General features: G+C 37.3%; 1 protein-coding gene across 42 annotated transcripts in view; it reads left to right on the top strand.

Moving 5' to 3' along the window:
- RBFOX1 (RNA binding fox-1 homolog 1) overlaps positions 1 to 23,552 on the top strand; it is an 840,672-nt gene that overhangs the window by 556,667 nt on the left and 260,453 nt on the right. For 10 of the 42 annotated variants that reach the window (XM_054180678.1, XM_054180676.1, XM_054180679.1 and 7 more), the window contains 2 exons: positions 20,366 to 20,520; positions 23,298 to 23,518. The exons of 30 other annotated variants lie outside the window; for them this stretch is intronic. In XM_054180678.1, the coding sequence (XP_054036653.1) occupies positions 23,432 to 23,518 (87 nt within the window). In that variant the 5' untranslated portion in view covers positions 20,366 to 20,520; positions 23,298 to 23,431. Of the gene's footprint in view, positions 1 to 5,688; positions 5,719 to 20,365; positions 20,521 to 23,297; positions 23,519 to 23,552 lie in introns of those variants that run through there. 2 more of the 42 variants (XM_054180662.1, XM_054180674.1) reach the window with 2 other exon arrangements.

Below are 23,552 nucleotides of genomic sequence, written 5' to 3'. Positions count from 1 at the left end.
TAGGCTGTGGAAATGTCTCCTACTGTGTGGAGTGCACGTTGTGCCTGCACTTAGGAATGGTGAGAGTGAATAGAAAATATGTTTTAACAAAGCATGAAGCTTTTGCATAGCTGCTTCTCTCCCCCCCCCCCCCCCCCCCCATGTCTTTATTGGTGCTGTTTATAGATATTTAGCATAGTACTTTGACTGCATTTCTCGTGGATACTGTAGCAGAGTTTCAGCCATAAAGGACTGCTCTTTATTCACTTGCAGGCATAAATTATACTTCTAATGTAAATGTGCCCATTGGCAATTTTGTTTAAGCCTTCTTTGAAGCCAGGAATTTTAAGTCTGTGTTGAAACATGCTGCTGATTAAAATCAAGCTGATTTTTTTCTAGTTTGCAGAGGGAAAAAAAAAAAAAAAGATTTCTAAAGCTGTATCTGTGCAGACTTCATACTTGTCACTGAAGTGTATTAGAATGGATTTTGAAAAAGAAGGTTCTGTTATCAGCAAAACAATGCCAATTTCTAATCCAGTTTTAAGATTGTATGTTTTTTAATTCATTTCATGTGCTTTTTGCTCCTAGGGGTGTTTTAAAATATTTCCACCCCTTTCCCCAATTTATTTACTATTTGGAAGCCTCTCTCTCTTATCACATGAAATAATAGCACATGTATTTCTTTAAAAAATTGTGGTTTGGCATTATTTTTGCATTCTACTTCTCTATTTTTATAACTGAGTCCACCATTATAGAGAGTGATGTAGTATCTGAAGCCAAGACAGAAATATGTTATCACGTAAAAAAATTATTAACCCTGTTTTTTCTGTTACTTTTTGCTGAAACTTCTGGGGGGAAGAAAAAATTCTTGTGCCTACTGGAGGAAATAAGGATATTTCTTCCAAGTTCCACTACGGTAGTTTATGTGCATATTGACTTCCCTGAAACATCTCTAACTTTATTTCTGTATTTACAAATGCCTGGATGATGTTTGACAGTATTTCTGTTTGTTCCTAAAGATTAAAGATACTAGATTTAGGGCTTCTTTTTATTTCAGAATATTTGTTTTCTGTTACTGTTGAAAGAACAGACCTCAAGTATTTGCAGGGCATAAACCCTTTTGTAGCTCTTTTTGCTTCAAAAGTGTAGTATAAACCATTTCTGACTTACAGCTGGGAGTGCATAATAAAAGATTCCTGTATACGCCCTAGATTATACATGTGTGTGGGAGGGATTCATATGCCTGCAATTAAAATTTGCATCAAATAAATGTGATGTCTTTAATATTTACATGAATTGCATGTCATAACTAAAATGTGTGTTCTTAGTTCTGGATACATTTTGGAAATTTATAGATCAGTTTTAATGGTCCAGTGTGACTTGTACACTTAATGATTGTATGAAAAATGAAGTCTTGCATTTTGTTGGATTTGTTCTTTTGAGTTTGTGTGTTAAAGATCCAGTTTTTGAAAAGAAAAATGTGAATTAAGGTGAGAGGTCAACATGGCCACACAAGGAGCTGGTAAAGAGTAACATAAAGGTGAGGTTAGGTGCTACAATAACCTTCCTATGTGAGCTATTGCAGTATCATTATGCAAACACATCTATAGTATGGCACTGCTTTAACGTTTAAGAAACTGTGCAACCATAATGATTACTTTAAAACAGTGAATTCAATTCCATCTATTCCATTTGAGAGAAAGATGAGAAGTGATTGCTAATGCACTTTACAAAGTGCTATATCTAGTGGATAATTTTTAACTCTTTAAGTGGATTAACTGCCACACTGAAAGGATCCCTTTTCCTATTTTTTTTTTTAATGTTAGCTTTCTTGTCTGATTAATCCCATTGTCAGGTTAGAATCATTCTGTCTCCACTAATCACAGTTATGTCTAAGTTTAAAAGTCCTCTGAATTCCTCCTGATAATTGTGCAGGTTCAAAATGCTGTGCTTGTTGCTTCTTTTGGTTGCTGGTTGGAATTTTAGTTAGTCTGGATTTCTAGAGAGTTAGATAGTTGTCACCCTAATTGAGATATGATTTTTTATTTCATTTCTTTGGCTAAGTATTCCTCTAGAAACGATATTACTTTACCTCAACATTATTCAGGCAGAAAGATAGTCTTGTGGTGACATTACTTCCAAAGCGAACGTAACATGGTTCTAGTTTTAAATAGGAAAGAATAAGAAGTGTTTCATATTGTTGAAAAACATGAATAAACTTCTAACATGACAGTCTACTTGGTTTTTGTGGGTTTTTCTTTTTCTGGTTTCCCATATCTGATATGTTTTTGTATGTGTAGTGCAAATATCACTATTTCAGTGAAACTGTAAATGTCTTTCTCACTCTATAAAGTTGTCTATTGATCTTAAATACTGGTAACCTAAAAGCTTTATCTGGCAACTTAATAACTAGTGATTCCCCCCTGCCTGTGGACCCTGCAACCAGCAGTATATAGACATTACATGAACCTACTGAGCTTGTTTTTGTTTTTTTCCCCCCCCCTCTAAAAATTCCACTTCAGCTATGTCTGCTTACTTCCACCTCTATTAAAATGAATTCAGACATCTGTATTACAACTGAGCTTGCTCTCTGTTGTTAAACTTTACTGTGTGTTTAGAATCTAGGAAATAATGTATTCTGTAATTTTGTGTGCATCTGCTGATTATGCTGGTGAGTTTTAGCACTGCTTACATGTGTCTTTCTTGAAAGACTGTAAAAGGCATCACATTCTTCTCAAGATGGACAAACCAATCTTCCTGTCGATAAATATTTATGTAGCCACGCGGGTGATTGTTTTCTGTGGAGCTGTAATAATCATTTGGCAAAGTCTGTGTTTTGGTAGTCATTTTTAATTGGCTATTATTTATTTGCTAAACTAACACTGCTGGGTCAGTTTGTTTAGTATAAATGGATAAATTGTTTTCCACAGTGTACCCACAGAAGTGCTTTACTACTTTATTGAGAGTTAGAAACTTAAGTATTTGCTCTGATGTCTTCCAGATTAAGTACATGGATAATGTTTTAATAGCTAAGTGAGGAGCTGATCTTACTTTTTTAGAAACAGTTTGTACATACAGGATGCTTTACCTATAAACATTTACAGCCTAACTGTTGAGAATAAAGCTGGAAATAAATAAAGTACAGAGGCCTAGTTCGCATTGTAAATAACCTGTCAATAAGATACTAACTTGAGAAAGCCAAGGGGAAAAAAAATGAAAGATGCTTTTGACTTAGTTAAGCTATTTGAAATGGTCCAAAATGAATTGGATGTTTTCTCACTAATATGCTTCTAACTTTAGAAACCAGAAAGAGTTTTCAATCAACATTAAAACCAAAATGACTGTATTAGTAGTAGCAACAAACTGGAGGAGGTAATGCAGTTTTGATTTCAAAGTTTTTACTGCGTCATTATGAAGACAGAGACACTTGGGGAAAGCGTAGATGTTTTTGGGTTAGAATTTTCCTTAGTGTCAATATTTAAAGATACAGGAAAAGGCAGCTTGGATTTGTAGTGCACCTTATCATTCGGTGCTATTTTGTGGTGTTAGAACCAACTAACTACATCTCTTTTCTCTTTTTCTCCTTAATACGACACAACAATGCAAGAAATGATTTCTGACCACAAGCTTACAGCAAATTCTAGTGTAAAGTAATTTTTGCAGCACAATTTTGAGTGCCAGTAAGTTAGGATTTATCACTTATTCTCAGGCTCAGTTGTGTTAACTGATATTTCCTTAGTATTTCCTTATGATGCAACACATTTGCCTTGACATAGGGTTATTTAGATGGTGTTTTCTGAATGAAGTAACAAAGTCAACTGTTGTTTTGGAACATCACATAATGTTTCATGTCATAGTCTACATTGCTGCCCTCATTATTTTTAATTTTGTTTTTTTTTATTTTGTCTGTTTAATGGTGATAGATGTGCTTTGGTTTAAATAGTGAAGTGGCTTGTACAAAGGGTAATTCCTCTTAAATGGAGCAATTCCTCATAGTGGACATTCACAGATCGAAAACAATTGAACTGAAACTTCAATATCAACCTTTTCTGTCTTTAACAAGAAAGTAGTTCACGGTACAGCTCTTGTATCAGTGATGAAAAGAATCCACCATGAAAACAAAACAAAACCCAACAAACCCCCCCCATCTCTACCCCAGCGATTCCATTAGTGCTTACATGGTAAATTAGCGTAATTTTATTTGGGCCTTCAGCTTTATGACTATGGAGAAAAGCTGAATTCCCTGCTCAGTTACTGATGTCATGCTTCTGGATCTGATGATTTATAGGAGTCTGCAAGACTTTTATCATATTCTTTCTTCATGGCTTAATTCAACGTTGATTTATTTGGTAGCATTTTCAATTGATGTAGTCAATAGTGTCAATAATGGAATAAGGATTAGAACAGATTATCTTAGTGCTATATTTGTGTAAAGAATCTAAATGGATGAACAATTCCTGGATACAGTTTACTGTTTTTATAGACCACAAGCACATCTATTGCTGAATGCCACCATTGCAGTTTCAGTTCTAAATACGTGTCTTTTGCATTTTCTACTTTAGTGAGTCTTCAAAGGATCAGGTATATTGGTTAAATTCAATAACTGATGGTTTATGATGTTTAAACATGTCACAAGAACACTGCTTTTCTTTGCGTAATGCTCTGTGGCTCCCCTGTAAAATAAGTTAATCTGACTTTAGCTCATGAAAATTTTAAGCATCTGTTAGCTCACAAATTGGAATCCTTGCACGATTTTGTTCCTCAGTCTGCTATTTCATGGCAATTTTCACGTGAGAACATACAAACCCTGCTTATGACTGCATGAGTGAAAAGAAGTCCACGTTACTGATGCTCACTCACCATCTGTTTTTCTTACAGCTGGGCCTTGAATAATTGTCCAGTAGCTGATGGACTGAGGGTAGGCAATCTTTTCAGGGTTTTATGATTCATTTAACCAGCTTCACTGCTCCCAGAGAAACAGTGCCTGTTTATTCATATGTGTAGGGTAAAAAAACCTGTGCTTTATCAGATATATATTGTAGTACCCTCCTAAAACAAAACAAAAAGGGAATTGCTGTGCTATAATCATGTGGCTGGATTTGCACCTAAGGGGGCAGTGTGGCACTCTGAGGGAATGGTAGAGGATGAATTCAGCTGTCCTCAAAAGGTGCCAGAGTCACTGTTGCATCCAGAAGTGCTGTTAATGCAGAAGCAAGAAATGATGTCTTGATGTGCTGTTTAGCTTAGTTGGGGTAAATAAGATCATTTGCTATTCATTAGTAAACTTGGAAGCTTTCATTTGAGACTCCACCTCAGATTGAAAACAGATTACTATGTTTACATATCTTTTGTCTTACAAGAGCTGTTTTGCTATTTTCTAGAGAGTAATGAAAATTGGCTTAGTGATCAAGTGCTATAGCAGTACTCAGTCTGATTAAGAGCTAGTTTGGGGCATTTAACTACAGCCTTGTCAAACAGAGTCAGGACCCTTGAACAATAGTGAGAGGAGGTGCTTTAGTTAAGTACTTGTCTAAGTACTAGAAGAAGGGGGGGGGGGGGGGGGAATAAGAAGACAAACCCAGCCAGGGAAGGAAAAAAAAAAAAAATAGAAGAAGAAGAAAACCCAACCCCAAACACAAAAATCCCCCGACCAACCAGAATCAGTTAAGAAGGTTACTTCCTGCTTTGGAATATAAGAGCAAGAGCAGTTGCAAAGGAGCTTCCATGTGGCAGAAGCAGGTGAATATTTTTGGCTTAGAATAATTGTTTATATAACTGGGCTCTTTGAAGCTTTTGAAACACTTCAGCTGAAAAGTGATGGCTGGATTTTCGGTTGTGAGGGATTCGTAAGTTGTCACTATTCATTGATATTTGCTAAGTATGTATATGGATGGTTATTTTCTGGATTAAAATATATATATATATATAAAAATAAACGCGATGTGGTATTTTATGGCAAGGCAAGTGTGTGGTGGTTATGTAAGCAGGGGTTTTATTTTCAAGGCAACGAGCAGACACCTCATTCAGTTCATTTAGATTTAGTTGGGTTTTTTTTTTGACTAGTAGCCATGCAATACTAGACTGAAGTTTTCTTTGGTTTTCAATGTGCATATTTCTGAACTGGTGAATAAATACTCTCAGTATGTTAACATTAATTCTCTCTCTTTTTTTTTTTTTTTAAAGTATTTAATATATAGTGTAAATTAAAGGGATGGAAATTGACACTAGAATTTATTGTCCTGTTTTATAGAGTCAGAATAATGTTAGTAGAAGGAAGTAGTCAACACCCTCTAAGAATCCTTTGGGCTTTCCTGCTTTTTAAAGGTGTATGTGCAATTGATTTATCAGTTTTAAGGTGTGATGTGTAGTACAAGAGCTCTCCTGAGGAACTCCTGTCATTTCTTTGCTAGCATTGCTCATTTACCTCTGAGTTGCCTAGTGCAGCGCCATTGACTTCTTTTACATTTTCCTTCCCCTCCTACTCTGTCAGTGCAGCAGCCCAGTGAATTTAATTAGAGAAAATAGCATATCTAATGTCTATAGTATTCTAAGTAGTTGTAGTTGGGCCTTTGGTCTTTTGCACTATAGCAGGCTCCAGCTGTGGAGAGATCTCTCTGTGTTTTGATCCTGCTCTTTCTCATTGTGTTGAACACATGCAGAATCAAAATTAGATACTGTAGTAAGAACTGAAGCGTTCAGTGAATTATTTTTTTTGTTCACTGTGAGTCACTGATTTATATTTTTTTTCCCACAGATATGGAAAGAAAATGTGTGGTACTTTAAAATTGAAAAACTTACCATGTTCAGAGGCTCAGAAATAAGATTTCAAGTGCTTTCATCTTAGACCTTTTTTTTTTTAATTTACGTTTTGACCCTTTAATATCAAAACCCACCAGAAATGGTTCATCTTCCCATCTGTAACAGCTTGGCTATTCCTTTTGCTTTGTTTTGATAACTGTGCAGAAATTTAATACTGTCTTCTCAGATGTATTTGGGGTGTGTATATGCTTCTACTTATGGTATGGCTTGCCTCAATTCCTTACTGACTTTCACTAAGATTTTTTTATTATGTTGTTGTTTTAAAGACTGCTTCTTTGGATGTGCTTCTCATAGCCTCTCAGAGCTATCCTCATTATCTCTACTTGGCAAATAAACCCCCTGTAAATTAAGTAGTCATTTACAGGTATCGATGATGGGCCAGAAACTTTCTCCACAAACAAGACGTTTTCAAGCAAGAAGTTTTTAAATGCAAGCTTGTATTTTCATAATGGCCCTGTCTTTCATAAGACTGTGTGAATTTAAAGTATTTGTTCGAAGTTATGGTAAATGATATGGAGGGAGGCAAAAAAACCCCACATGTTAAAAGTTCTCTCAGAGAAAAAAAATCTTGTCGAAACAGAGCTAGTGTGAAAATATGGGGTCAAAAAGAAGCTAGGCAGCCCATATATTCCATGAGTGTACCCTCCTTTCTTAAGCTTTTTCTCCTTGTCATGTGTTAGTCCTATCACTGGGATGTTACATGGCTGCATAGCTCAATTAATGCTCTGTGGCAGGAGGAGGAAAAAAATGTCTCTCTTGTCAGAAGCGAAGTTATTTACTTTCAAAAGCTGACAGAATAGCACTGCAGGGGCTTCATTTATTTCCGTTCAGAATGTCATTATTGTGTAATGCAGAGGGACTTCTGCATGCATTGCAGGCTTATTCTTGTAATCCTTAGTCTGCTGGATGGCTGCATAAGTGTAAAATGGCACACTGGAATGTTTCCCTATTCTGATTTCAGCTCATTCACTTTTTGCAAAACTTCATTCCAAGTGTCTTAAATATTTACTGCTTAGATGGCGAGAAATTCCTGTGTCGGTGGTGCTGGTGCTTGATGCATTCGGACTCATGCTCTGGCCTAGCTGGAAGACTGATTGTATCCTTAGTTACCTTTCTAATGTGTGTCATTTTTCCTGATGGGCAGCATATGGTTTGAGACAGCTTTACCAGCATTACTCTCTCAGTCATACTCCTTAGTTTTTCTAAGTCTAGCCTCAAAAGGAATATTTTAGTGCAGAATGTCTTATAAGAGAAGGCTATTTCATTTCATGGTGTGAAAATAAACAACATTCACCTTCTGTTGTATTGCATGTGCTTTTGAGGCAAGGTAAATAGCTTTGATGTTCCCTATCAAAGTTCAGTGTGTGTCACTACAAAAAGACAGGAATGTTCAGAAATTGCAATTCCAAGAGTCGTGCTCTGTTTTTCCTTTCCCATCGCTACGCCATCTATTCCAGCTCCACTTGGAATGCGACGCTTAGCACGTGCACATGAAATTGGCTGTTGCTCTGGTGGTACACCTGAGGTACAAACACTGCTACAGCTACTTGCAGGAGTTCCATATGTCCAGACACTGTCCTCCTTTCTGCCAGCTCTTAAAAATAGCGGAAGAAATGCTCCAATGAAAAATGACTTTGTTTGTCATACTTTTAGTAATTTTTGTTTTCCAAGAGTGACTCCAGTTCTTTGTTCATATTAAAGTGGTAAACTAAATGGATTTTAAAAATCAAAAATGTATTCATTATTATTAGTTTTCTTTGAACATAACCCACCTTTAAATGAAGGGAGAAGGATGCTACTTCTAAATGGGCTTGCTTGCTTCTTCCCTTCTTTTCTCTTCCTTTATTTGCAGGCATAAAATCCAATAAATTGCTATTGCAGTTGCTGGGCTTGGGGGAGAGAAAGCAGAGGAAAAGTACAAAGCTATTGGGAAGCGTCAAACACAGAGAATGATGAAGTACATTTCATAGCAGCCAATTCCAACCCCAAAATCCCTGTTGTGCAGGAAGGCTTTCCAGCTCACACAGGAAATTCAGCCATTGCACAGCACAGTGTTAATGATTTATACACACCGCACCGCTGCTTTTGTTCACTAGCAGAGCCAGGTTGTGTTAATAAAGGAATTTCAGGGAAAAGGGTCCCGGCATGCTGAGTTGTTTTGCTCAGTGCGGTGGATGCTGCCTTCATAAATCAAAGGAATTTAGTGCTTTACAACCTTTCAGAGCTGCTGAGGGTGGTTGTTTTTTTTCTTTTTTTAATCTGATTCACCTAGGAATATTTTCATTTCTTTTCTATAAAGAATGAATGAACTACTGGATGAGATCTATCTCAGCTGTTTTAGGGTTGATTGGTTTGCTTCACAGTGGCATTAGACTTCCATTTGTTTTCCATTTGGTATTTATACATTACGGTGTTGTCTATGGAGAGAGGCTGGCGTGGGTTTATTAACATAAAGAGATGCAGATCACATTATATTGTGTCCTAGAAATAACTAAATAAAATGTACAGGCAAAATACATTTGCAGTAAACAAAGCATCTTTGTTTTCCTTATCTGCAATAAAAAATTAATAACACTTATTAAGGCGTTTACCATTTTAAAGTCAAGATAATTTTTTTCTTAGTAGCAGAAATATGCTTCCATGTTCTGTTGCAGTGAATGCAAGTGCTAATTTTCAAAGTGTTTTGTTTTGTTTTGTATGTGGAAACTTTTTTCCCTAGTACCAAGTGCAGGACAGGTTACATAATTTACATAATGATGCTACCCAAATAGTGGATCAGTATTGATATTATCAAAGAAAATATCTGTCTATACTTGATTATAGAAGGGACGATAAAGAAGGATGATTTTAGAAGAAGCTCTCAAATTTGTATGTGAAATAGATTATTGAACACTGTTATGAGACACTCTTTAGGAAATAAAACACTTGGTTTGATATTTAGGGAATCTAATCTTGACTTTCCATTGCTGTTCAACAAATGGATGGGAGAGTGGAAAATAATCACAGGGAGCACGTTTTGCAGTTAAAGGGAACCTGCCTTTCCAGGGGAATCTGAAAACTGCATTACACACCAGGGACGGTGGGTTTTGTCTTTTTGGATCATTTGGAGTCATTGATTCATATAGCTTTTGCTTAGAGAAAATGTAACTGTCCTATTCTGGCTGCATTACAACAGATAATTTAGTTCCCTCTTAGCTTTGTGAAAGTCACTTGTGTGGGAATTACTTCTACAAAAGTTAAGGCTTCTTTATACTGAGAGGAATTTTCATTTGTAGTTTGTTCTGTAGTCTAAAGGCAGACAAATACCTTCTTTTCCATTTTCATTACTGGTTTAAATATCACAGATTAATAGAAGACAGGTGCCCAGTAAATGAGGTTTATGTTTATAGAGTTCCATTTTTCTATTTGTTTGTCCTCTATTATTTGGGTGTGTGAGTGTTTCATTGTATTTAATTATGTCTGTGAGGCACAAGACAACAGTCAACATCTGCTCTATTGTTTCCTTGGTTTACAGATAGCTTTGATGGGTTATTAAACAATCTATTTTTCAAACAGAAAACAGGGAAACAAGCTGCACCCATATTATGTAATTCTGTAAAGGTACATTATGTAATTAGCTGTCTAGTATTTGCACAATGGGCTTTTATTTTGGTTGAATAAGTGATACTCCATTTAAAAGAAAAAAGGATGATCTCAGACAGTTTTATTTTGTAATGAATTTCTGGTTTGTAACACATGGGTTAAGTTGATTTTGCCACTACTAAATTGACTTCACCATACATTTTATCCTGAAATAATGCTCTTGAGTTGTGAATGCTAATACAAACATGAGAAATGTGTATCCTCTTTCAGTCATTAATGAAACAGCTACTGATGAACTCTTACTGATTACAGGAAAAGTATTAATTAACTTGAACTAATTTTGACTAGAAGTTTATGCTGTTACAAGAGTGTCAGTTGGGGAACTCGGTGCTCAAACCGCTTTTACTCTTGACGGTTCATAGCCAGGGCAGACAACCCTTGGTACTGCCCTGCTAAGTTCCACTGTGCAAGCAGGCAGACAACACTTGAGTAGGACTTGACTCTTCTATGGATGGAGTATCTGTTGGAAGAGTGCTTCTTTCATTATCTACTTTTGAAGTTTTCTGTTTTGTTTTAATGTACCTGTCAACTGTTTAAAGGTGTTTTATGTAACACTGATGTCCACTATGCTCACTGGATGAAGTATGTCACTGAAAAATTCCAGCTGCACAGAATGTGATTGGGTTTGCCTCAAAAATAAAACATAGAAGAAAATTTTCCTGACACTAGAGAAGAAAAAACACTAAAATTAGATCTTCTGTAGCTTCTGTTGCCTGTTAAAAATGTTTAAGGAAGAATTTGTAGTATTTTCATGGCTAATGAGCTGCCACTGCAGATGGTTAGAGAGCTACAGCTATCTATAGCTGGTTCTTCTATGTGTACACTTGAGGCCTTTGCCCAGGGAGGTGGTGGAGTCACCATCCCTGGAGGTGTTCAAGAGGGGATTGGACTTGGCTCTTGGTGCCATAGTTTAGTCATGAGGTCTATGGTGACAGGTTGGACTTGATGATCTTTGAGGTCTCTTCCAACCTTGGTGATTCTGTGAAATGCTGTCAGTGTAAAGTGGTTGGTTTATGTACACAGGTTTTCCGTTGAAATAAAGTTGTTCAATATCATTTTACCATGAGCTAAACTCTCTCTTGTCTGTACATAAGGAATGGATGTTTCAGGTGTTTGTTTAAATGTCATTTTGCAAAAAGGCATTCAGTTTTTAGCACAGGATGAAAATTCTTCATGTTTGTGGAAGGACTTGTTAGAAATCCTTTGTCATGTCTTTTTCACCTAGGCAAGTGCAGCAGCAGTAAATTCGTGGACATAAATCAGGGATTTCAGATGCATCCCTTCAAGTGTCAGTAAATACTCCTCAAGAGATTTGGGGGATTACACTTGCAATTTTGACTCTCCACAAACACATGAGGAATGAAAACTCAAACAAGAACTTTTAAATACAGATACCTAAATGCTGAAGCAGGGCCAGGGTCATGCCGTCTGTAGGCAACTTTGTTCTCAAGGTGTTTCCAGAAACACGGTGAGGGGTAGAAGCGGAAGGAACTGTGGGTTTAGCTGGTGTTTGTTTTTTTCTGGGTTGTTTGTTTGTTTTTTTCTATAATGCTTATTGCTAAATGGTTTGGTAGAGTTTGTCTCTTAGGAACCGCTGTTATAAACAAACCAGTGTTTGAACACTACCAAGCCCAACATGCAGGTGTCTTCAAAGGCATGTGTGGGAATGGAGCATTCATAGGCTTCTTTTTTTTCCTGATATGCAATGCAGAGATGGATTTTAACAGGAGGGAAAACCAGGGTCAGAATTTCCTCAGGACTAGATAGGCACAGTTTATTGACTTCCACCAAGGATGTTATCCTTAGGTTTGCTGTGAGAATAATGTGTTGTAGAGTTCATGTGCATTTTCTCTCATCATCGTATTCTTATACATTTTGCTTGAAAGTAGTTTTAAGTGCCTCTTTGCACTAAAATCAGAGAAGTGGTTTGTGCTCACTTTCAGCAGAAAATGGACTTTGAAACTGCTTTATGGAGACTAAGGCACAGATTTATGAAGTGAGCTCCATTAGAGCAGGCAGGGTCTGATCTGTGACAGTGGTGGATGTTGGTTATTTGCATAGCTTCACGAGGAGCACAAAGCTCTTCAGTGCTTTGCTTATGTGATCTTAAAGACCTAATGGGGTAGAGGAAAAATAGTCAAGAAATTCAGCTCTTTTACTAGTGCCATAAATGGCCAAGCAGATCAGTAGACAACAAGAAAAGTTGTTAGCATGCATTGCTCGTGAGGTAGTACTAGATTACAGAGGCATCGAAGGAAGCAGGCTGTGAAGGAAACTTCATCATTAAGAAAAAAATCTGAGGGAATTATAAAAACTTTTGAAAATAATTTCCTTAGGAATTCACTAGTCCCAGCTGACTCACTAATTATCCTGAAACGTGGCAGCTCTGTAAAGCAGCGGTGTAACACTTTTCTGTCATTGAAATACCAGAGAGATTTTCCAATAATAGCATTTATAATTCAGATGTGCATAAGTTGTTGTCTGTGTGGGAACAACAGGATATGAACTTTCAGTGCAGTTTATGTTTGTTGAGCAACACAAATAAAAATTTGTAGTGGGATATAAAATCTCTGATTTTTATTTGTCCCTGGTGCTCACACGTCTTGCTGATTTGTTTCTTTTTTACTAAACAGCGTCATGGGTTGTATTTCTTCTGCTTAGGGACATCACTATTGGAAAATCTTGAGAAAAGGTAAGATGCTTTAAGTCAAAGAGTTTGAGTTAAAATTTTGATGTCTAATCCTCCCGAGTTGCAGTGCAGGAGAACTGGACACGTGTCAGGTCTTGCAAGGAGAATACTCTTTGTCTTAATTTTGCAGCAACCAAGTCTTAGCCCCAACTAATAACCTTAATATCAGTGAAAGTACTGATTTCAATAAAGCCAGAAATAATCTTCTTCTATTGTCCTCTGCACAAATTTACACCAGTCCTTGTTGGTGTACTCCCAGGACACTGACAAAGTTTGATTAAAACCTGAATGAAAGCAAGATTTACAAGATCATTCTTTATTTCCTTCTAATATAAAAGGGAATTAACCAAGAGTGTTGAGAAGAGGATGACAGAAAAGGTGTTTACCATCTTGCATAGACACAACAGTGTTATGGTTTCCTGATCTTCAGTGCTTGCTCTATCCTCATCTGCTATTCAGAGCAGTGGCACGATCCCCATAGGTTTACACTGGCCTGAGGAAGTTGTGAGAGATAGCATTAGAAATCAAGTGTTCACATGAATCCAGTATCCACTGTGGGTGCTGAAGTCTCTTGTTTGCAAGAATAGTTAGTTAGGACAGAATGTATAATGAATAATTAGAATATAGTCCAAGAGGTCTTTGGAGGAGAGCAGAAAAGAAAATATACGATGTGATTCTTTAAAGGTGAGATCTGTTGACTGCAGTACCTGGAAGTTTTCCTGAACCTTAATCCAGGGAAGTTCTTTCTTACTTTCTATGTACTAGCTGTTTACACAAAAGTGCTTGCAGAGAGTACCAGAGCAATTCCACTAACAGTGGCCTGTCCTCAGTCACAAACCCTCAGACTATGGGCAGAAGTAATCTGACCCACCTGAGGAAGAGGTAGGTAATCCTGTGCTGTGGAACCTGTTGGATGGACAGACCATGCACAGCAGCTACCTGTAATGCATCAGGCTGAGTTTCGGAGTGGTGAATGAACATAGGATTAGGTGTGTCTCCAAACACAGTTGCATTAGGAGATTGAATTAAGACACAAAGTAGCAATGAAGTTGAAAAAGCTTTCTTAACTTTATTCAGATTTGGCGGTGAAGTTCCTATCAGCTGAGCTTTGCTTTCAGCCAAATCTTGCTTGCCTCAGATGCTCCTAGTTTGTTCTTGGCTAAATTTCAGTACTAAAAAACTATTGTGGATGTCTTGAAAGAACTGAATTATAGCCTTCAAAGTCTTGACATTTTATCTTTGGAGAATATGAAACTTGTCAGTTGTGAACAGCAATTCCCCCTAGTCCCTTTATAGATCTGTAGGGTCTATATTATTTTGGGGTGTGAATAGGTTATTTCTCCAAGGCACACTGCTCAGTTAGGATATGTACCCTGTGCTGGTTTCTGCAATCAAACCGTTGCACTTGGCATAGTGGGATGCTTGGATGATGTATTTATACAGACAGGAGGCATGATTCAATACCATCTCATGATTCACCATGCAGTCCTATTAATATGAGCTTTACTCAGGGGAATGAGTAGCTGTTAATTGTCAGCAAATCCCAAGAGTATTTAGGGGATGAAGTTGTATTGAAAGATCCTCACAGTGATACTGTGCTGTTCCCAAGGGAAGCGAACAAAAACTCTACTTTGATGAATAATGAATGTGCTAATTGAGGTCAAGAAGAAGTCATAGCTTTCTGTGATTACAGTAGTCAGAATAACCTGACTACAGCAATTAGGAGAAGTCTGCTTGACCAGATTTGACAAAAAAACCCCAACAAATAAACCAAACACCAAAAATGTGACTATCTATTGTCTCTACACAACCAAAGCCTCTGATAGATGGTAGTGATGGGCAAGTGGCTTCTCTGGTACAGAATACACTGTTCTGTTCCTAAGGTCCTGGTTTGTGTGTGTTGGTGTCAACAAGACAACCATGAACTGATAGGGAGACTGGTTGTGTGCTCATGTAATGGCAAAAATCCTGTGTGGAATGGATGGTCATCTATCATGGCATTGCTTGGGTACATCAATAGGATTTGTTAAGAGTGGATATTGACTAGTCTGTTTATGATTTTCAAGGGAAAAACTATTTTGTTGCTGTTAGTCTGTATTTGCAAATTGGTGTACCCTGAGGGAAAGATTATAACCTTCTTCTACCTGTTGGCAAAATATGTTCAAAATGGCCTATTCCTTGGGCATCTTGGATCCAGATTGTGGAAGAGAATAACTGGATGATATTAAAGAAGATTTGTGATAATATGATCCTAGCACTCATTTTGTGAAATGCATATGTGTATGTATGTATATGTATCTCCTTACATTTTCTACAATACAGATGTATGTGATACTGCTTATCACTGGAAGATGGATGTCATTTCCCATCATTTCATTGTGTAACTTCATGATGTCAAACAAGCACGAGATCTTGAAAGTGCCTGCTGTAGAGGTTCATACAAAATATCCCAAACTGTTTAACGTCACATAGATCGGAGGCTTATCTCACCTTATAGAGAACTGACAGATGAACTCAAGGGCAGAGCAGTGAAAAATAACTGAAATAGCCTGGAGACTGGAACGAGTTTGCTCTCAAAGAAGAATCAAATTATTTGCTACTGTAGCCAACCAATAGGAATTGTATAGCAACAGGACAAGGGGGGATGGTTTGAAGCTGAGGGAGAGTAGGTTTGGACTGGATCTTGTGAAGAAGTTGTTCAGTATGAGGGTGGTGAGATGCTGGAATAGGTTGCTCAGGGAGGTTGTGGATGCCTCCTCCATAGGGGTGTTCAAGGCCAGGTTTGATGAGGCCTTGAGCAGCCAAGTGTAGTTGATCAGTGTCCCTGCCCATGGCAGGGAGACTGGCATTGATGGGCTCTAAGGTCCCTTCCAACTTAAGCCATTCTGTGGTTCTATAAAACTCCCTAAGAGATGGAACACAATGCACTGCTCATTAAGACATAAGAAACATAATGAAGACCTTTGCAACACATTCTTTGGTGTTGTGACTAAGTAGTAATGTATGCATGTCAAAATCAAGTCTTGGCAGTTAAAGCAAGAGTTTTTCATCTGGCTCTGCAGCTGAGTCACCCAGGATAACAGGAGACAAAGAGAGACACTCCCTTCACAAACAGAATTGTACAGGGCCATGGAGCTGTTCATTGGAGTAACTGCCCTTCAATTGGCTCGTGTCACCATGTACACTGCACTACTTCTTGCAGCTTTAGAAGGTGATTTTACACGACATCCTGCGTAGTCTAACATTATCCTCCTTCCTAGATCAGTGTCCAGCACACTAAATAACTGAAATTCCCAGGTTCGTTCAGCTTAAATTTTGGCATGAACGCTGGTAAAAAAAGACAAGCATAGTTGCAATTCAGAATCTAATTCATATGAAAACACAGACAAGTTGAAGTGTTCCCGTAGCTATTTGCTAGTTTGTTTTTCAGGGAATGGTGGTGTACAGATTGTTCTCTGGTTTTGTGCCATGATATGTACAGATGATGACAGATCCTTTTCTGTGATAGCCAAAGGGAAGCCCAACCACAAACGCATCCCTTAACAGCATTTTTTAAGCTGCTCTCTCTGTCCGGCACATGATGATCAAACAAATGTAAGTGAATGTTTTGCAACTCACTGAAAGCTAGATCACTTTGCTATCAAGAGACAAATGCATATCCATCAAATCTAGATGAAGCAGGAACTGAAAGTTTCTAAGGATCTGGAGGAGAGGAAGCCATTTAGATAAATATTTGCCTTCATGGGTTCTTAAAGAATGAAGCTAGGTGTAGATGTAAACCTTTTGAGTGTGTGTTCTTTTGTTTTACTGTCACAGGTGTGATTGTCTTGTACTAGACATAGTTCTTTTCAAGAGGAATTTGCAGTCAAGGTGGATATAAATGGATAACATGCAGAGGAGCAGAGATACTGGTCGTCATGCTACTCAGCAGTCACTTCATTCCCCAGTCAACATTTATGTGTGACATTCTGCCAAAAGGAGGTTTTACTGGTTGAAAGAACATTCATAGATGTTTATAGGAAGTTCTTACCTGGTATCAGGAAATGGTAGGAGGAAGTATTGATGCAGTTTCGAGCATAGTAAGGAGATGAAGGAGCATAATATTCAAGGTAATATGGGGAAGATATTGATCTTTCAGTTGTTCACAGTAATAGATTGGGTAGGAATAGACTGAAGTGAGCTTGGAGGTGATGATGAGTTGCTGAGGTAGTAAAAGGATGTGTCATGGGGCAATGCACATAGGAAAGTAAGCGCACTTTGTGGGAACATTTCAAAAGTAGTGCAATGCATGCAATTATGTAGGCAGTGAGCTACTAGAGCAGCACATGGACCAATGCACAGTCCTGACAACAAAAAAAGTTTGGAGCTAGTCAAACCAAAGAAGACCCACAGTTGCTAAGATATTGCACTTTAAATCACGTATGACCAAATGGCCTGTAATGTCAATCCTTTGAGTTTTCTAGGGCAAATTGTTTCCCAAATAGGCTTCCTAAGGTTTTGTGTGAGGTGATTCTGTCTGAAGCTCTTGGAGACAGCAGGACCATATTTTTTATTATTATTTACTTTTGAAATGTCTAAATTTGCCACCATTGTATATTTAAAAGAAAAAGGATAGAAAATTAAACTTCAGGGCAACTGAAGCACTGTTGGTTTCTGACCAAAAGAATAAGCTTGGGTCCTCTGGAACTGCAGCTAGTTTTTCACTTGTGTCTAAAAGCTAATGTAACTTTTATATATAAACTTCAAGTTCAGAAGAAAAATGTCTTGATACTAAATGTGCTGCATTTCACGAGTGTTTCACATACTGGAGAAAGATGGGCTCTCCATCTTCTTCTTCTGCTTCTGTGTTCTTGCTCTACACACTGAGATGCTTAGTAAGCTCAACAAGCTCTGACAGCATTCAGCATACTTGTACCAGGATGACAGCAGTAGATATCTTTGATTTGTGTATGTGATGTTTTCTACTTTAAAAGTTATGAAAATACCTGTGTTGTATTTTGATTCTGCTGAGAAGTGTAATAGGAATTGGCTGGGCAATTGATACTTGGCATGAACAGCCCCTACATGTACTTCAGGCTTTGGTTAGAAAAAAGATTGCAACAGGGTCAGCAACTGAAGATAATGTTTCTGATGCCCTTGAAGAACATTTGGTTTCCAATAGTTTATGTAGCAAGGTGGAAATAATCTTTATAGACAAGTGGGGTAGTTGTAACAGTGGCAGCAGTTGTGGTTGGGAGGGTGGGGGAAGACAGCTTTTTCTACCTACCAATTTATCATTTAATACCTGGGTCTGCTTACTTCAGGCAGTGCTGATCAAAGGCAGCTACCTTTTCTTTCACAGTCTGCATGCTACCGAGCCCATAATACTTTTTCAGGGACAATAATTTTAAGTTGCTGTGGGTGATGGAAACTACCAGGAGACTTAGGAAACTACTTGATTTTCTCAGTTCTGGGTTTTTCTTTACCGGAAAACCACTGAGACATCGTAAATAGAAAATGGAGAGCATTTGGAGAAAAGGAAGGGTGGCCAGAAAACAGGAGATTGAAGAGCTTAAAGGAATCAGATATGACATAGCATAAGCTATGATGAAGGTGCCAAAGTGGTACCTGAATTATTTATGATCTGTGAGATTGGAAAGTTAGGCCAGTGTTGGAAGGAAGTAGAAATTATTTGAAGTTCATTTGGAAGAATCATTGTTTGTGGTATTTTAGACTAGATACAGGATTTAAGCAGAATTAATTATTTGGCAGAAAGATGGTCTAAATAGATTATTTCTGTCAGGATCTTATTAAAGCATACATCATTGATTGGTTGATGACTGCATTGCAGGGATCTGCCTTTTCCAGGCAATGTTGCTTCCTGGGAAGTTGCTGAAGTGTTTTTCTTTGGGGTTTTATTTAGCATTGTTTTTTTGTTTTGGGGGTTTTTTTGCTTGTTTGTTTGGTTTGGTTTGGTTTTCCCTTGTATTATAGCAAAACTAGTCTGTTTTTGCCTAGAGAAATACTTTGTTCATTGTCTAATGCACCATTTCAGTGTTGTATGCAGGCAGGATTAAAATCTTGGCCCTTCTTGCATCTTTATTTTCCTTGTTCCAACTGAATGTGTGTCCCAGTTACAAGGGATACCTGTAGCTTTATTTCTCTCTGTGTGCATCTGTACTGTATGGAAGTCTCCATTTCCTTCCCATTTCAAATGACTTTTTAGCAAGTGTGCAGTGAAATCACTATGAGAGCACTCCTGTCAGTAGCTTTGGTTCTGTAAGAAAACGTGCGATTATGGCTTTAGACTGCTGGGCCTAAAATACCTGTGTTGTGTGACCTTCTACTGCTCCCTTGGCTTGCTTAACTTATGCCATGCACCTTTACAACCTTTAAGTAATACCTGCCTTTGTAGCAAAATTCTGCAGAAATGGAACAAATAAGATTGTATATTTTATCAATATATATGACTTTTACATAGAAAAATATTATTCATCTATTATATATAAAACTATTTATATATATAACTATTTCCATCTACTTTCATGTTTTTTATCCTGGTTTTGATTTTTTTAAAGTCAGGTTTCTGTTCCAGAAAATTCTTGCAAATTTTTCATGAAACAAACCCCAGAGTCTGGAAACATGCCCTCCATCAACATACTGAAAAAGGCTTAGCATGCCATTGTATTTTATTCTAGCTTGATAGTTTTCTAGAATGTAATGGAAAAGAGAGCTGAGCAGTTATTGAAAATAGATGATCTCCTCTTTTTCACCCCATGCACCCATTTGGTTTTCTACAGGGAGTAAAAATCCCAGGGTAGGCAGGAAGTGAGTACTGTCACAGTCAGTGGCTTCAGACAAGTGATTGATGTGCCTGGTACTGACCATTCTGCCTTTGTCCTAGCAATAACATTTAGATCCATTCTTAACCTTAATCATGCTAGTGGTCCTGTTAAAGTGAAACAGAACTATTAGCATATTTAATACTCTTCTGGCTCATTCTCTGAGTCCTCAGCATTCTTCATGTATTCATGTATTCACTATATTCTTGCAGAACAGAAATGCCCATTAATGCTTAAGGGTGAACGGTAAAACTGAAGGCAAATTTCCTTTTTTTATGTGTGGCTGGGAGGGAGAAGAAATATGTTGGTATGAACTGGTAAAGCTGATGTAGTTGCATTGGCGTAAGTTCAGCATTTGGCACGGGGCGGAGATGTGAGTAAAGCTGTATTGTACTTCTGTGGTTTTGATTCACAGAGGTTTGTGCGAACTTAGGTAGCTGGTGCACACATGGGACATCATCAAAGAGCCCAACCAGAAAGTCAGAGCTTGGATTTGGAGTGCCATACAGCTATACATTTAGAAGCATGTTGTTATAGTGAGGCAAGCAAAGCATCATTTCATTAAAACAGGTAACTACAGTTTCTTTTCAAAGTTTATTTTTTATATATGACAATCTGCAATGTAGTAAATATAAATGCTTTCTAGACATTTGATGTTTTGTTATTCTTGAATGTTTATACTGCTTGCACAGGATTGGAAGGGTCCTCTCCCCATAAGCTGCTGAGTTCAAACTACCACTACTATTGGTATTACATAATTTGTAAGGTACCCTTTTTTGTTGCTTTGAATATGAAAGGCTGTTCTAGACCCTCACTTAGCCAACACCAAAGTACTTTTAAAAAATAACTTGAAAAACAGTATTTTTGGCCTAAATTTATTTACAACTAGTGTTTTCTTGATTTTTTAATTTATTTTTTCTTTTAGTGTCAGGATTGTCCTTAGCTTAAACAGTCGCTTCCTCCTACTGTTTTCTTCCCTGTTCACAGGTTGTTTTGCTAGGATAAACAAATCAGACTTTCTTAGACTTCTGTTACAACAGAGTTGCTCTACTCCACTAAACTGCACAAAAAGGATTTTTTGGAGCTGTTGGAGTTGAATTTGCCATATTTTGTAACATGGGTGAAAAAAACTCTGTGCTGTTGAAGTACCTCTGCGTAAATAACTGAGCAACAAAACTTACTAAGAAATACTGATACTTTGTCTTTTCATATTGGCATCATACTACCAGCTCCAAGTCCTTAACCAGGTGCAATGAGGTTCTGCTTTTCTTCCTCCTGAGATTAGAAATGAAGTTTTTGTTATTAGCAGAAGCATGACCTTATATTTTGTACTACAGAAATTCATCTCATTTCTATCAGTGCAGTCTGTAAGGTTGAGCACTTCTTCCTATATAATATTCCTATCCTTCTCAGTCTTGACAATACCTTCCAACTTTGTCATCAGTGTGTTGCTTTGTGCCAGAGTAATTAACGAAAACATTAAGCAAAAACTGTCCCAAAACAGATCACAGAAAACCTTCCCTCGAGCCTGTGCTTCCCTGTACAAATCATCTTGCTCTTTAGATTTTCTGACGTCTTATCAAATACATACATGTGGAAACAAAAAGACAAGTAGGCATTTTACAGAGCAATTTAGCAATCCTTATTTATGTCAGTGGAAACTTGCAGAACCCATTTTATAGTCTCCATTCCTAGGTGAACGAACTCTCAATTGCAACTCTTATAAACCAAACAAATACAAGGTAATACTTAAGATGAACTTTCCTTTTTAAAGAAGTACTTAATGAAGTTGTAATGGCAACTCGCTTTCTCATGTAGACCTTGTGTTTAGATTTTTCTGTATGGAAGTTAATAACTGGTTTTGTATTGGGATTTATGAAAATCTTTTGGCAAAATACACAATGTGTCAGCCTACTGTGTGCTTAATAATTAGGCTGCAGAGTTCTGTTCCTTAATAAGAACACAAAAAAAACCAAAACCAACCCAAAACCAAAAACCCAAACCCATCCAAAACACAAGAAATATGATTAATAGCTAGCCATGATCAGATAACCAGCAAATTGCATTATCACCAGCAGAAAAGTGAACAGATTCTGCAACAGGAGATGGAACTAGGTAAACAACACTTCATCCTGTGACAATTACTGTCCTCGTTGGCAGTCTCTCAGGCCAGCATCACAGAGGGTCACAATTCAACATCTAAAGTTAGAAGTGGTGTGAGGCTGATAGTAATGAGGGCCAACATGCAGCTGCTAAGGTACATTTCCAAACTGTGCAACATTGCTGCCTTGATACATGAGAATCAATTACTGAAAACCTTTCACGATGGTCAAAATGTGACATTAAATAATTGAGTATCACATCAAATCTTGTCTGCAATTAGTTATCTGGAAAAGTAATTATGCAACAAAATCAAGTAGCTGAAATTAGTAATGTGAAGCACTCTGGCTATTTAAAGACTGTAGGAGAGGAGGATTTTTTTTTTTTTTTAACTTGTGACATGAAGTTCTGAGCATTTAACTAAATCTTGATTGAATTAAAAAATGTACTCAATTGTAATCCCTGTCATTAGTCATATCTGCCTCAGAAGATCCATTTCATGTGAAGCAGGTGTTAACAACTAAGGCTGTTTTGTCTGAAACAAAAAGTGATTAGCTGTGGAAGAGAATGTCCTGCAAGTAGCACAGCAAAAAGCAAACCTGTTTTGTTTAGGGGGAAAACAGCCTCCATTTCTTTCTTTTGTCTCATAGTGTAAGTTTAATTCAGATATTAAATACTCTTAAAGGTCAAATTTGTTATATTCTTTAAAAGTTATAATAAATGTATAACAACATGGATGTTGTGAAAGGTTGGAAAAGCCATTAAAATCTATTTTGCACTCATTGAAGTACTTCACTTGCATTAGCTCAAATATTCAAAATCAAGAAAAATGCAGTGACTTGAAACAGAATGTATCTTCTGTGTAACAGGCTTAAGTCTAAACTCTCATGAGTATTGCTTAACAGCTTATAAATACAGGGAAATATGTATTTACACAATCATGATAAACCTGCTTATTTTCAAAATGGCTTTCTAATAGTAACTGTTATCATGTATGTGCCAGAACCCACAGGAAAATTAATTCTAATCAGTAGATCTGTGCAAAATTCAATCTGTATGTGTATAGTACTTAAAAAATCTGAACTGATAATGAGTACTCGGTCAGTCATGTTACTTAAGCTGGTCCCAGAATAGCACCTTCCTTTTTGGGTAGAGTTAGGTTTGCAGCTGTTGTCTCTATCTGTTGTCTCTGAAGAAAATTATAACATTAAGAGTTGCTGACGTCAATTTTTTTCTTTTTTTTACAGCTGATGTGGGCTTTGCCCCTGACAGAAGTTATTTGGTTCTAGCTCTGAGTTTGGAAGAAGTTGGTATATAGATTTTCCCCTAACTTTCAATTGATGTGTTTAGCTTTAGTGGGAGTAATACTATCACTTAAACCATGTTGTCGTCTCAAGGAGTTTTGCTACATCCATATGGAGTGCCAATGATTCTGCCGGCAGCACCATACTTCGCTGGACTTGTTCAGGTAATGCAAGGCCGCTTCCAACAAGCAACTTAAC

This window comes from Dryobates pubescens, chromosome 4 (assembly GCF_014839835.1).
Source record: "Dryobates pubescens isolate bDryPub1 chromosome 4, bDryPub1.pri, whole genome shotgun sequence".
Taxonomy (NCBI): Eukaryota; Metazoa; Chordata; class Aves; order Piciformes; family Picidae; genus Dryobates; species Dryobates pubescens.
The sequence above is the reverse complement of the archived record's forward strand: the minus strand, read 5'-3'. Positions and strand labels throughout refer to the sequence as shown.